The sequence below is a fragment of the Podarcis gaigeae genome (assembly GCF_964106915.1).
Source record: "Podarcis gaigeae genome assembly, chromosome: 9".
Taxonomy (NCBI): domain Eukaryota; kingdom Metazoa; phylum Chordata; class Lepidosauria; order Squamata; family Lacertidae; genus Podarcis; species Podarcis gaigeae.
The window spans coordinates 61,423,873-61,438,407 of record NC_139685.1 but is presented as its reverse complement, the minus strand read 5'-3'; the positions used below and the strand labels follow the sequence as shown (position 1 = coordinate 61,438,407).

Genomic DNA, 14,535 nt, shown 5'->3' with positions numbered 1-14,535 from the left:
TGCTGCACCAAGGAACTTGCAGGTGAATATTTGACACAGAAAAGAAGTGGTTTCACTTAGGTTTGAATGCCTGCTTAGTTGCAGTAAGGCATGGGAACTTAGCTGCAGTAAGGTTCTGCTAAAGCAGGAGACGGCAAGGTTTACCTTGCCTGGGCTGGTTCATTCCCTTCATGGAGATCCCTTCATGGGCCGGATTGTACGCGTGTGTGAATGCGCCTGCCCATGATTTCTGGTGTCTGTGTCTGTGGAGACGTAATTTCTGGTGTCTATACATGCGCAGACACGTTTTTCGGTGTCTGTGCATGCACAGATGAGATTTTCAGTGCCATGGAAGTGAGTCCCAGCGCTGTGCTGCACCGGTTTAGTGCAGCATACAGGGACTCACCAAGTGGGCAGCTCAGTTCGGGGGAGGCTTGTGGGCCGGTTAAACGACCCCCGTGGTCTGCTTGTGGCCCATGGGCCTTAGGTTGCCTACCCCTGTTCTAAAGGATTTGTAGGAACTTTGAGTTGCAAAGAGGAGATTCAAAGTGTGGCATCATAGAGCTGTCGTGGGAAGCAATTCTGAGCAGAAAACTGATGAGACAGGATTTATGGGACAACATCCTGTGATGTCTACTCAATGTACACAACAAAAATCCACATGTGCAACAGAACTTTCTCTTCTTCGCAGTCCCACGTGTGCACTCCAAACCTGTTCTAAAGGGTATTCCAACCATCTGTAACAGATTTTGTTTTTATGTGGAGGTGAAAGGCAAAAGGAAGTAGAGGCCCCACTGCATGAGTAGATGCCCATTGGCATTATGTTGGATCTCATCCATAGTTCTTCAGTTACACCTACATAAAGCAAAGTAATGTGTCCATTCTTTCAGGTGTGCGGAAGTGGTTGCTGTTGTATAATTAAATTCAGTGGGTGGTATTCAACTAATGTTTACTCAGAGTAGACCTATTGAAATCAATGACCATGATTAAGTTAGGCCCATTAATTTCAGTGAGTCTACTCTGAGTAAACTTTAGTTGAATGCCATCTAGTACAAATAACATGGTGCCTGCTTTTCTATTCTGCATGGGAACTGCTTGTCTGTGAACAGATCTACACAGCCAGAGCTAATAATTGCATGGGTAAGTCTGATTGCATTGGTCTTTCCCACTGCATTGGCACTCCAATAGGCCATTTAGATCCACCATTCATTTGTATTTATTCAACAACAACAACAATTTATTATTTGTACCCTGCCCATCTGACTAGCTTACCCCAGCCATTCTGGGCAGCTTTAAGCAAGAATTGCCACTTCTGCATGTCTAAGGGACCCACATGTAGCATCCGAATTGCAGGAAAACAAGAAGAGGCTGCTGGATCAGGCCAAGAAGCCCATCTAATCCAGCATTCTGTACTCACAGTGGCCAATCATTTGCCTATAGGAATCTCACAAGCAAGACGTTCTGTGCAGCACCACTCTCCCTACTTGCGATTCCCAAGAAACAACAATCCTAAATTAATATATACACTGATAGTGTCTGAACTAATGGTAACCAACCAGGCAAGTGATCCCGGGGTCATGATGAATAGCTCAACAAAAACGTCAACTCAGGGTCATCCAATTAAATTGATTGGCAGGAGGTTCAGAGCAGACAAAAGTAATTCTTCACACAATGCACAATTAATTTATGGTGCTTGCTGCCACTAATTGTAGTGACTCTAAAAGGAGATTACACATATTTGAGGAGAGCGGCTATTTGTCATGATGACTGTTAGGATTTCATTTGTTTTAATGTTGCGTTTTTGGATGTTTGGGTCTTCTTAGTCACTTTGGACACTTTTTTGTGAAAACTACTATTTTGTTAATATATGATAAATGTGGAACCTTTAGGTTTACAGATATTGTGCCACTGAATGTCTACTGCTAGGGGACAACAGTGGAAGAAAGCTGTTGAGGAAGCAAGATGCTGAATTAAATGGACCTTTCTTCTTGGACTTGCTAAATTGGTGACACACATAATCCTAATGGCATTTGCATACACCCTAAAGCTTCATTTCCACATACATTTTTTATTTAAGGTAAAGGTAAAGGTACCCCTGCCCGTACGGGCCAGGCTTGACAGACTCTAGGGTTGTGCGCTCATCTCACTCTAGAGGCCGGGAGCCAGCGCTGTCCGCAGACACTTCCGGGTCACGTGGCCAGCGTGACGAAGCTGCTCTGGCGAGCCAGCGCAGCACACGGAAACACCGTTTACCTTCCCGCTATAAAGTGGTACCTATTTATCTACTTGCACTTAAGGGTGCTTTCGAATTGCTAGGTGGACAGGAGCTGGGACCGAACGACGGGAGCTCACCCCGCCGCGGGGATTCGAACCGCCGACCATGCGATCGGCAAGTCCTAGGCACTGAGGTTTTACCCACAGCGGCACCCGCGTCCCCTTTTATTTACATAAAACTAAATAGAAATATTAAAATAACCAAGGGAATTATTTAAAAATCCATACATACCAGTAGAATATTCATATCAGCTACAATAATCCGGGTACTACAAGCTGGCGTCAACAGCATGGGAATGCCTGAGCAAGGATATAGTTTTCAATGCACTCTGGAAACACCCAGCAGTGTGTCTGTGCCTTCCTAATCTTCAAGGGGGCATGCCACAGGATAGGTGCCACCACAGAGCGGGCTGCTTTCTTTACTATAATGAGATGAGGTTCAGCAAGATCTGCTGCAGATCTTCATGGTGATTCCCATAGGCCCATGCACTCCATTACAAACAGTGCTTACAGTGTGCATGGAGCACTCCATTAGAGCACTCCATTGTTACCTACCACACCCTCTGGAGGAAGAGTGAATTGCTTGGCATGGGTAGATGGTTGTGTAAGGGGTAGATATCAGAAGGCCAAGCCCAGGCATTAGCTGTGTCTCTCTTTCTTGGATTTATCTGATTAATTTGTTGAGTGTGTAACAGAATCAGACTGAACTGAGTTAAAGTCCAGGCTAATTGGTTGTGAGTCGAGGCCCCACCTCCCGCCTCATGATGAAATAAGACACATGGACACCAGTGTTTTAGGTTAATGGGCTAAAAATGGCAACAACTTTATTGGATGTGAGTGGTATTGGCTTAGGCATTGGATCCGAACAGACTGTACTTGACTCTTTCTCGCCCTGCAGCAAATCACACAAGGGTTAACGACCTGTAGGGGGAGCCTGTTGATGCAAATCAACTGGAAGCTCTCTAGAGTCACCAAAGGGTTGTGCCATGGCCCTAGCCACCACTTGGGCATTGGACAGGAACCACGACCACTGGATTCCTTTAATGGAATACCCTTCAAGGGGAGGGGTAGGTGATGGCCACAACCTGTCCTCCAACACACAACGCATTTTCCAATGCCTAACCGCCAAATCTTACAAAGTTGTGACGATTTGCTACGAGGTAGGTGAAAAACTAAATGGCTGGTGCCAATTTGCCAAGTGGAAAAAATTCCTACCAGGTCCCTTCAACAGGCGACCAACCAAGGTCCATAGCAAGGTCAGCTGTTGAATGCATGAGAATAGAGGAAAGGAGGGTGGGAGATCTGTGCATGCAGGAAACAAACAGGCTGAGCCACAGTCCTGCATTCACTTAAGAGTGGCAAACCATGCCCCCCAGCCAGCCGGATTGGCTGGCTGAGGGCATGACATGGGCCCAGGACTCCTTGTGACGCAGTGGGCCATCCACGCCCCCTGCGAAGCGTGGGAAGCGAGACCTGCTCACAAAGCCTCCGGGAAGAGGAGAGGCTTTGCTTTGAAAATCTTTTAATGTCTCCAGAGCATAGTATGTGCTGCTGATTTCTGAAAATTAATGCATGGGCATTTATCTTATGGTGCTATATCTTGACCCCATTTTCAAACAAGGTCACGGAGTATAGTGGACTCGCTGTACGTTTATATGTTAACATTTCTAAACTGAGATATCCTTGTGCATTTTTAAGTGCCCTTGACATAGCAGTTGCTTGAAACCCATTCTGCACTTCTGCTACTTGAGTTGCACTTTTCGTTCTCAATATCCTAAATAAATGGTCATAGAATATGCATGTTTGATGTTTTAGTGGGGCGGGACTGCATTAATCAAAAGCGATATCACTCTTTTTAAAAACAAATGCAAATGTTAAATGATTTGACAGTCTGCAGCATATTTTACGTAGTGTGTTAAAGTGAGTGCCTTCTCCTGCTTATTCTAAAAATGCAGATAAGTAGCTTTCAAGCACTGTTTGTAGTTTAATAGTTCCTGAAAGAAGCGTCAGCACATTTCCGTCTTGCCTTTTCTAGACAAAACAGTGTGATCTGATCTGTTGGCTTGTACATAACTACTGATCTGTTGTCTAGAACAAGTTAGGAGACAGTGAACTCTGCAGAAAGAGAAAGTCCTCCAAACAGCATGTGGGTAGTTTGGATGTGCTGGCGCCTGTAGCCATGGCTTTCACTGCTCTGTTGCATTAATTAGGAGCAGAAAAAGGTCCTCAGACACAGCTAACTTACTGTCACTTAACTGCTCAGCTTATGAATATGAAGGCAAACTGAGTTCAAGCCAGCAGTGCTAAAACAGTTGCACGTATCAGGATAATTGAATACATTGTACTCTCCAGCTATAGACGCCTCTATACTGTATTTGCTGTAGACTGTTGTCATGGTATTTCCCAATGTTCTAAAGGTGGTGGATGGGTTGTTTGGTTCCCATGGCTCTGAATTTGGACATGCTATTGGTTTCCCCTGTGGGGACAGAAGACGAGGGAGGAAATCAAAGCATCGAAGCCCGAGAAGCGAGCGAGCGAGCGCACAGTATCCTCTAGTCCAGAGATTTCCAAACTGTGTGTCGTGACAGGTTAGTGCATCAGCTGCAGTGTGTGGCATGTATGCTCCCTGCTCTCCACCCGGGGCTGGAATGGGGGTAGTTTAAACTTTGGTTTGCTAGTAAAACTGAATTACTATGTTGTGAAATGATGCATGTCTACAGAAGTGTGTCACCAACACGAGCAGTTTGGAAATATCTGCTCTATCCTTAAAGAATGCACAGGCAAAGCTGGGCAAGTAGAAACTGCTTTGCTTCTTCCACTTTCTCCTTTTCATAGGATGCTACCGAGACCCCACTGCCCAGGAGAAACCACACGAAATGCAATGTGGCACCAGCACAGGCTGCAATCACCCTAAGAGCATCACCTACCACTCAGAATATCCCCCTTCTACACTACATGCACCATGGATGAAGACGGACCATGTGGTGTCCTATTGGGGACAGCATTTTCTATGGAAGCATGTGCTTCCATAGAACATAGAAAAGTTAAGATTAGAAAAAATAAAAAAAGCTTGAACACTTGCAGCCACAAGTTGAAAACAAACTCAAAACCAAACGATATATTTGCTTCCATGTGTAGTGTACAGATTCATTTTCTCTTATTCTCTTAAAGTAACTACAAGCATAGGGAGTCCCTGTTATCAGTGGTATCACAACATGTTGGAAAGAGAGGTTTATCCCTCCCTTCTCCAGCTGCCCCCCCCCCCCGAAAATCTCACTCCCTTCCCAACAGCTATGAGGCTTGAAAAAGAGTTCCCACCCTTAGGGAAAAAATATTGTTGCATATAGGAATTGGAAGAGAATGGGACAGACCTGGCTTGCATTTCCCACCAATATCAACAACAGACCAACACTGTCATATTCCCATTGGTTTAAGCTTTCCGAAAAACAGTAGCATAGCTTATTTTACAGCTGAAAACAGTGGGAATAATAGGGTCTGTATGCATGGGTACTTTAAAATGCATTTGAATATGTATATGTTCTACACCTGATCCACACACGTCTTTAGCGCCTGCACATATTGCATACAACAGGGCCGTCTCACCTGTCACCTCCATGTATTGCTGGACTACAACTCTCATCATCCTTCACCATTGGCATTCTGGCTGGGGCTGATGGGAGTTGGGAGTGCAACATCTGGAGGACATACAGGGTCAGCTATGAGGACAAAAACCCCTGCATAAATGCATTGGGAGAATTATGCTTGCAGGAATAAAAGGAATCTACATTTCCACTTCCTTCTTCACCTTTTATCTTTTGGCTAAAGATTCGTACTGGTATAGGTGGATGTGTCCATAGTTCATATCCAGTGAGTGAAGAAGTCATCCTAGTTAGGTCCTGCATTACTGTTTGGAATCTGTTCATGTAACACTGAAAAACAGAATCAAAATATACCAGTACCAATTTTTGTTTGTAATTTATTACGATCATTTGAAGGAGGGTTATTTAATTTCTACACCGTTTAATATATTGAAAATATTTCTAAGTGCTGTGCAGAGTGTTATTCTTGTTGAGTATTAGCACTGACTAATATTTGACTAATATCAGACAAATTTCCTTTGGCAAAAAAAAAGAGCTCTGGTCTTTAAAAGCTGCAGTGCGACAGTTCACATGTAGGTTCAGTGAGAAGCTTTTAACCCATCTGGAAATGGTAAGGAATGGTGAATGAGCAGAAAGCCAACCATTCTCTCTAATGTGAGGCTTTCCTTTTCCTTTCCCCTCATGTAGTTCTGTGCCTGGTTGGACTATTTCTTGCTTGCCAACTATACAATCAAAGAGAATTCTAGGGGCCCAGTGGGGTAGGGGCAACAGCTGAACTGCATTAGGGCAACGACAGCCTGGGTTGCATTTCTTAACTGCTGAATAACAGATCACAGGTGCAGGATTAACCCAACATACGGAGCTCTGTTTTGTTAATGGAAGCCCCTTAGCAGCCGTAGTTTACTGCTTTGTCACATGGTTCTCCTCCAAGGGAGGAATCTGGCAAGGATATAAGAAGCCTACGGAAATTGAATGTAAGTAGAATAGGTCAGCTTTTAAAAAAAAACACCCCCCCCAAAAAAAAAACCTTTACAGAATACTTTGGGGAAGGGGGAAAATGAGGAAGAATGAGCTTTTGAGTTTATCCTCTTTGCAGGGGTAGGGGAGAGGTTCAGTGGCTTTTTACAAAGGATCAGGCCTGGGCACACATGACCAGAGAATGCCATTTAATTGAAGTGCTACTACCTGTGGGGCTAAGATGATGTTATTGTGCATATTGCCTTGCATTTCTGTATTTTCACACAGGCCCTACCCAAAGTGTCCCCATTCATCTGAGCCCTTCTGAGTCCTTTGCACATTGATCAGTTAGAAACCTCCAAATAGCACAGATTTCCCAATCACATGGAAGGTCTCTAGCCATGTTCAGCTGAACATAGTTAGAAGCTGCCTTCAGGCTTTTATGCTAAGCACATGAAGGACAGGAGGAGAGAGTGTGCCTTGTGTGCAGGGGACATTGGGGTGGGGCCACACAATTAACCCTCCTGTGGTCAGGCTGAATTCTTGAATTGGGCTAGTGATTTTCTAAGGGGCACAGGAAGTAAGGGCAGTTGGGGCACATGAAGCCTGATGTCCTTGTAGACATTACTCAAACAAATGTAGGCTCTCCCCATGCATTTGTCGTTTTCCCCCTTGTGATGAGCGAAAGGTAGAGGGATGGGGAAGGAAACCTAGAAACCCAAGACCTCCCGCTTTTTCCTCGTTAAAAAGACCAAGCAATGTCTGAACAGTCCTCATGAATCAGCTTATATGCCCAAGCGGTCAGGCTCAGCTGGTTTTATAGACCTGGCTATTAATACGTTCTTATTTTAGAATGGTTTCCTTCCTTAAGCTTCAGATAAGAGAAGTTAAAGGGAAACGTTTGCGTGTGTAAAAGCAGAAATAGAATCTTGTATAGGTTATTCCCTTCCCATCCACATCTAGGAGGGACACGGGTGGCACTGTGGTCTAAACCACAGAGCCTAGGGCTTGCCGATCAGAAGGTCGGCAGTTTGAATCCCCGTGATGGCGTGAGCTCCCGTTGCTCGGTCCCTGCTCCTGCCAACCTAGCAGTTTGAAAGCACGTCAAAGTGCAAGTAGATAAATAGGTACCAATCTGGCGGGAAGGTAAACGGCGTTTCCGTGCGCTGCTCTGGTTCACCAGAAGCGGCTTAGTCATGCTGGCCACATGACCTGGAAGCTGTCTGCGGACAAACGCCGGCTCCCTCGGCCTATAGAGCGAAATGAGCGTGCAACCCCAGAGTCATCTGCAACTGGGCCTAACGGTCAGGGGCATCTTTACCTTTACCCACATCTCGGAATGGATGAATTTGTTGCTTCTTGGCCTTTTGGCTAATATCAAGTGCAGTGCAGTTAGTAGATAGTTGACACAGCAATTTTTTTTCCTAATCAAAGGCAGGGCTTTCCCTCCTCCGAAATTTGTGGCTTGCTGCCAAAAGACCAAATGGATTCCTCTGTATTCTTGTTGGAAGATTCAGAAGTCAATGTGCTTCTACCACTGCGAAGCTTAACAGCTGTTGTGCATTTCTGAAAAGCATAAATGTGTTTGTACTGTTTTAATCGATTGAGCAAATTACATAGTATTGTTCCTTGACCGCAGGTTTATTATTGTTGTTCTATGTTGTTCTATTTAATTACCATTTCCTTTAGACACATTTTCTGCCCCTGAAACAGGTTCCATATCAAACTGATACACACAACCACTCTCCTTCTGATTCCTGCTCCCCTCCCCCAAGAAAAAATACCATGGAGATCTTTTACACACACACACACACACACACACACACACACACAGAGTTAAGAGTTTGTGGGTGCCAGACACTTAATCCCTGTACCAAGCAAATGCTGAAAGCTAAGTAAGTTGGGCTAGTTTCCTCATGACTCAATCGCCTGGGAGATGAGCCATTAGGAAAACAAAGGAAAGGTGATGGCCCATTGAGAAAACAAAGGGATAAGGCTCTGTGCCAGATGGCAAGTGGGTGGGATCCCTCTTCCAACTCTTAGATAGAAGACAAAGACAAAGAGTTTGAGTTGGCTGTGATGTGATCTTGAGAAAAGAGGTTTGCAGGCTAGTTAAAGGTTGAAAGCTGGAGGGAAGGTTAGAGTTCAGTGGTTGATTTCTGCTTGGATCCAAGGCTGCACCCATGGGAGAAGCAAGACCCTCTTGTAGTAGTAATGCTGTGAATCCCTCCATCGTAGTCTCAGGTTGTGTATAAACCATATATTGTAAAGACACCACAGTCTCTGCTATGCCTCATTATGAACAGGAAACAGGACCCTGAGTTACGAACAGGACCCTGAGTAAAGTGCCTCAACCCCTAGCATTCCACTTGCTAAATTGAGGACAGATTTTAAAAATAAAATTCCTAACCCCAAAATTTCATTTTGAATATCTGACATAAGGTGCCTTTGTTAAGATCGCTTCTCAGTTTTATCATTCCATGAACTATGGAGAGGTAGCTAGCCCATGCCTTATTCAGCACATGATCGTTGCCAATGAAACCTTATCAGTGAAACTTTTTTATTTTACTGTCCCCCTCAGAACTGCTTTATACAGTAGGCTGTGGCTGTGGTTTCAGAGGGATAATTTATTGCACTTTCCTTCTGTGCTGCTGTTCTGTCACTGATTGGTTGCCAACAATATCCTGTGGAAATTCCTTTATCTGATGCCTGAAAAATATAGGGAGTTAAAGCAGTTAATATTTCCCTTTCCCATAAAAGCAGTCATTTTTTAGGATGTAATTTGACTTGTTCAGATATAATCAGGCTGTTGATTGTGCTCTCATGCATTCAGCACTACAGCCGGGTACTTCCTGATATTGTATAATAGAAGGAAATACTTCAGCAACTGAAAATTGTTCAACAATTTGGTAATTTTTCAGGAATGCAATAATAATAATAATATTCTGTGTTAAGATTCCTGCACTGACCCTTGGGATCTCTTCCAACTCTACAATTCTGTGATAGGAGACAGTATCGATCCCCATTGATTTAAATGGGAGATACTTAATTTCCAGTTAAAACTCTCCCATTTAATTTCGCAGGATGTAAAACGTGTCTAACCTTGGCTGGACTTTGTCCTAAATTATTTTATTTACACATTATTGTATATTATTTATAACTTCTGCCTGGAACATTTTAAAAAGTTCACTGTTTGTTCATGAATAACAACGTAACTAAGTAATAAGAGCCAGAGAGGACTGTGTGTGTGTGTGTGTGTGTGCGCGCGCGCGCGTGTGTAGGGATAGAGAGAGAGAGAATGAAATTGCCCCAGAAGGTAGATAAATTTAGTTATAAAAGTATCATGGTGTGGATGAAAGAAGACTGGTATTTTTATTCTTCTTTACTATTAATATATTTTATTTAGCTCTGTTGCATCATGAGCCAGATGTCTGAAACCTCTGCCTAGAACATTTTTAAAAGTTCATTCTCTGTCCATGAATAACAATGTAACTCAGTCACAATCCTAGCTTTGTGCATATCTGCTGAAGAAAAGGGGGACTTGGTTTTAAAAGGCTCTGTTCCACTGACCCAGAAAGGGAATATCTGTTGATGCTGAATTTCCCTGTGTAGGCTGGATTTTAAAATATCCTAATCCAAAATAATCGAGAGAGCAAGAGAGAAAACTTCTTTTTCCCCACCCAGAAAGAAGTAGTATAAAAGAAATGCTTGGAACCAAATGGTAATTGCTGCTCATAGGCTGAAGGCAATATGTGCTCAAAATCTAAAGTTATTATGGTTAAAATACCAAACAACCCCCCCCACCCAAAGAAGCCAGAAGAATAATGTACCTGTTACTGTGCCCTGTATTGAGGGACAAAAGTTTCCCAGCAAAACATTGAACAATGCATTTAGAAATAGCTCATGCTACAGGCCTTTCTATCTGCAGATCAACATGAAGCTTTCCACATCTGAATGTTCTTAAGACATTGAAAGCCACTTTCACCAGCCATTCACTTAGAAAACTAATGGGGTAGGGGAGGCTAGAATGGGCCATGGGTCCTGCAACACTATGAATCCTCTCCTGCAACCTTATGGTATCTGGGAGAGTATCCCAGGGGCCATGTGATGAACTCTTGAGAGCACACATCTCCTCTCCTTCTTGGTGGCTACTCCCAGACTGTGGAAGTCCCTTCCTAAAGAGGCTAATCTGGCTCCATCCTTGCTGTACTTCCTTCTGGCAGCAGGTACTTGTCCCAACAGATTTTAATGACAGTTTTTAAAGAAAGGGCTGGTGGGTTGATGTTTACCAAGTTTTTAATGGTTATTTTCCCCAAAAAACAACAACAAATCTTTATTGCGGTTGTAGACCAGTATAAGTTACTTTTCCCCATATACCATATTTTTTCACTCTATAAGACACACTTTTCCCCTCCTAAAAAGTAAGGGGAAATGTGTGTGCGTCTTATGGAGCAAATGCAGGCTGCGCAGCAATCCCTCTTGCTGTTTTGGCTTCAGGGATTCAGAATATTTTTTTTCTTGTTTTCTTCCTCGGTTCGTCTTATGGTCGGGTACGTCTTATAGAGCGAAAAATACAGTATTTTATAGTTGTTTCTATTTTAGCTGTCAGCCGCATTGAGTCCCTGTCAGGAAAAAAAGGTGGGATATGAATAATAGTAATAGTAATAGTAATAGTAATAGTAATAGTAATAGTAATGATGATAATAGGTAAGCGGGGTAAGACTTTGTGCTGACCATCAGGCAGTGGCTGTTTCTACCTGCCTTGCCCCACCCTCCAAGCCCTAGCTGGCTTAAAAAATAAAGTTGCTGCCACAGACATTATGTGTAGGTGCATGAGTGGAAGGTTTTGAATCATGGCAGCGGGGAAAGTGTCTGTGTGAATTTCAACAGTGCCTAGTTTGTTTTTGGTTGCTGGTTTGTTAATGTTGTTAATATTGTTTTGCGAGTTATGAATGCTGCGGTGCTTTGTAAATCTTATAATACGACTTTTGTTTGTACTGTTCAGCTTATTTTTGTAGTTGTTTTGTTAATTGTAGTTGCTTTGTTAATTGTGCTTATGGAAGGTGGTTGTTTTAGTGATGATTTGTAATTTTTAATTTGTCAATTATTCTACATGATTTATGCTGTACTGTGATGTTATGTTATTGCAATTCGTTTGTGAGCCACTTTGTGATGTCAATGGTCATTTTTGGCATAGGAGACCTTCTTATGTTTCTTTGTACCTATCCACACATGATCAAGCAAACAGTTGCTCACAAAGCCTTAAAAGCCTTTCGGAAAACCGCTCTCAGCCATTCCTGCCCAGCGACTTACCTTTTATTTCATTCTGTTTCTTTTACAGCAAACTTTCTAGACAGCAGGCCCTTGAGGAGTTCCGGGAAGGTGAACATGGAAACCAGGAAGGAAGATAGCGGGAGCACAGCAGCATCTCCTCCCCAGAAGAAGCTGTTTTGCCATTGCCATCACTACTGCCCCGAAGAGTCAAAAAACAACACTTGCAGGTGAGTGTGGGAATGATTAATCTGCGGAGTCTTCTGCCACACGATGAGGAGGGGGCATCCAAGAGCTACCTGGCTTAGATGGTTTTAGAAGACAGAGCCTGGAAGGAGAGATCTTTAAATTCTGTTAGCCGTGATAGCTAATCACGGTATGATGCTGGTGTACAAACCATGGGGAAAAGGGTAGTTGATGACATGCCACACTTGTGGGCTTCCCAAAAGTATCTAGTTGGCCACTGTTGGAAAAAGGACAGTGGGCTATATTATGGTCTGAGGGCTTTCATGGAATCATAGAGTGGAAGGGACCCTGAGGGTCATCCAGCCCAGCCCCCTGCAGTGCAGGAATATGCAGTTGTCCCATACGGGGATCAAACCTACAACCTTGGCCTTATCAGCACCACACTCTAACCAACTGAGCATTCCAGCTGATGAATGAATGAATGAATCTTTATTTGCGTCAGCCATCGGCCATAGCAATAAAACAACAATATGGTATACAAAGAAAAGAAATAAAGAGTCAATTACAGTGGTACCTCAGGTTAAGAACTTAATTTGTTCCGGAGGTCCGTTCTTAACCTGAAACGGTTCCTGACCTGAGGTACCAGTTTAGCTAATGGAGCCTCCCGCTGCTGCCGCACTGCCAGAGCACGATTTCTGTTCTCATCCTGAAGCAAAGATCTTAACCCGAGGTAGTATTTCTGGGTTAGCGGAGTCTGTAACCTGAAGCGTCTGTAACCTGAAGCGTCTGTAACCCGAGGTACCACTGTATATAAAATACTTTTTAGGGTTTTGAATCAATAGTCAAATAGTGGATCTTATTCTGATTGCCCAAGCTAAAAGCCTTGCAACCTTTGCTGTAACCTGCTCGTCTTGATCTGCCAAGAGAAAGGATACTGTGGGAGTGGTTGGGCGACCCGGAATAGACAATAAAAGAGGGGTGATAATCTCATTCCTCAAGTCTATATAAAGAGTGCAAGCCAGAAGGGCATGTGCCACTGATTCGGTACTGCCATCTCCAAAGGGACATAAGCGTTTTTTCATATGGAATCTGTTGGAATCATCCCTCAAGTACAGCCAAGGGCAATACATTCAATATTGTGAGAGTAAAAGCACGTCTGTATTTTCTAATTGCTAGGTTATGCAGATAGGGTGCCAGAGAGTCAAAATGATAAGGTGGAAAATAGTCATACCATGGGCAAAATTTCTTTATTGTGCCAAGTTCTTCTGACGCTCGATATTATTTAGGCGCTGACAAATTAGACTGTTTGCTTTACTAAAACCCAAAGTGAGTAGCTGTTTTGGTGATAAACCACAAGAGTGAAGTTTTTGATAGACAGTTCTAGTCCAGGCGCTCTTGTGATAATCTTGCAGCACTAGGGATATTAGACCGGGTGGATTTGAGTTTAGGCAAAGCCAATAGTTAAATGTCCTACACCAGATCCATAATTCTACCGAGAGAAGATTAGCCTCTAAGTGCAATGATGCATTTGGGACACAGGGTGGTACAAAGAAAATTTGCCATAAGAACTTTGATTGGAAAATTTCTGTAGATCCAAGGTGATGAAAGTTGGGTTTCCTGCACCAGCAATCCATGTATACCCCCCCCCCCCCCCGTTATTAACATTACACTTCTACTGGTTCCTTTTGGTGTTGCGCATTTCAGGCTAGTCTATAGCAGGCAGATTGGTCTTGCATGGTTCACTGTTTGGGGTTTTGTTTTTTTTTACTGCAAAGAACAGTTGTGGGGCTCTTCAGAATTGGACCCGTTTCCCTCCTGTACAATAGCCTTAATAACCCCCCCCCCCATCACGTCACTACTTGATATGGGACAGAACATGCCATTGGGGGCAATGCCAGCTTCTTCCTTGCACTAAATGACAACTGGGGACAGTTTTTGTTTAGACCTTGACACGGTCCCATTCATTATAATTTTGTCTTGACTATTCTAAGCTTTTATTTGTGAGTTTAAAAAATCAACTGCTCATTTCCAAACTATACAGTTCAGAATTCACTATGGCTAGACTCCTACATTCAGATAAATTTAGGTTGCCATTGTGCTTTAAACTGTTGATCACTTATTTCTGACCTCATCTTTCTAATGCCTTAAAAAAAGCATTCACTTTTTTTTTTTTTTTTTTAGATCTCCTAGCACTTGCTAGCCCTCATGTAAGATAAGGTGGTAACCTTACCTATTCCTTTTGTGCTACTTCGTACTGAGTCTGGGGAAT

The 14,535-nt window shown here is 43.3% G+C and overlaps 1 protein-coding gene across 1 annotated transcript in view; it reads left to right on the top strand.

Moving 5' to 3' along the window:
- BMPR1B (bone morphogenetic protein receptor type 1B) overlaps positions 1-14,535 on the top strand; it is an 83,220-nt gene that overhangs the window by 31,316 nt on the left and 37,369 nt on the right. Inside the window, exon 2 of the mRNA XM_083756617.1 lies at positions 12,151-12,310. Within this exon, the coding sequence (XP_083612743.1) occupies positions 12,151-12,310 (160 nt within the window). The remainder of the gene's footprint in view (positions 1-12,150; positions 12,311-14,535) is intronic.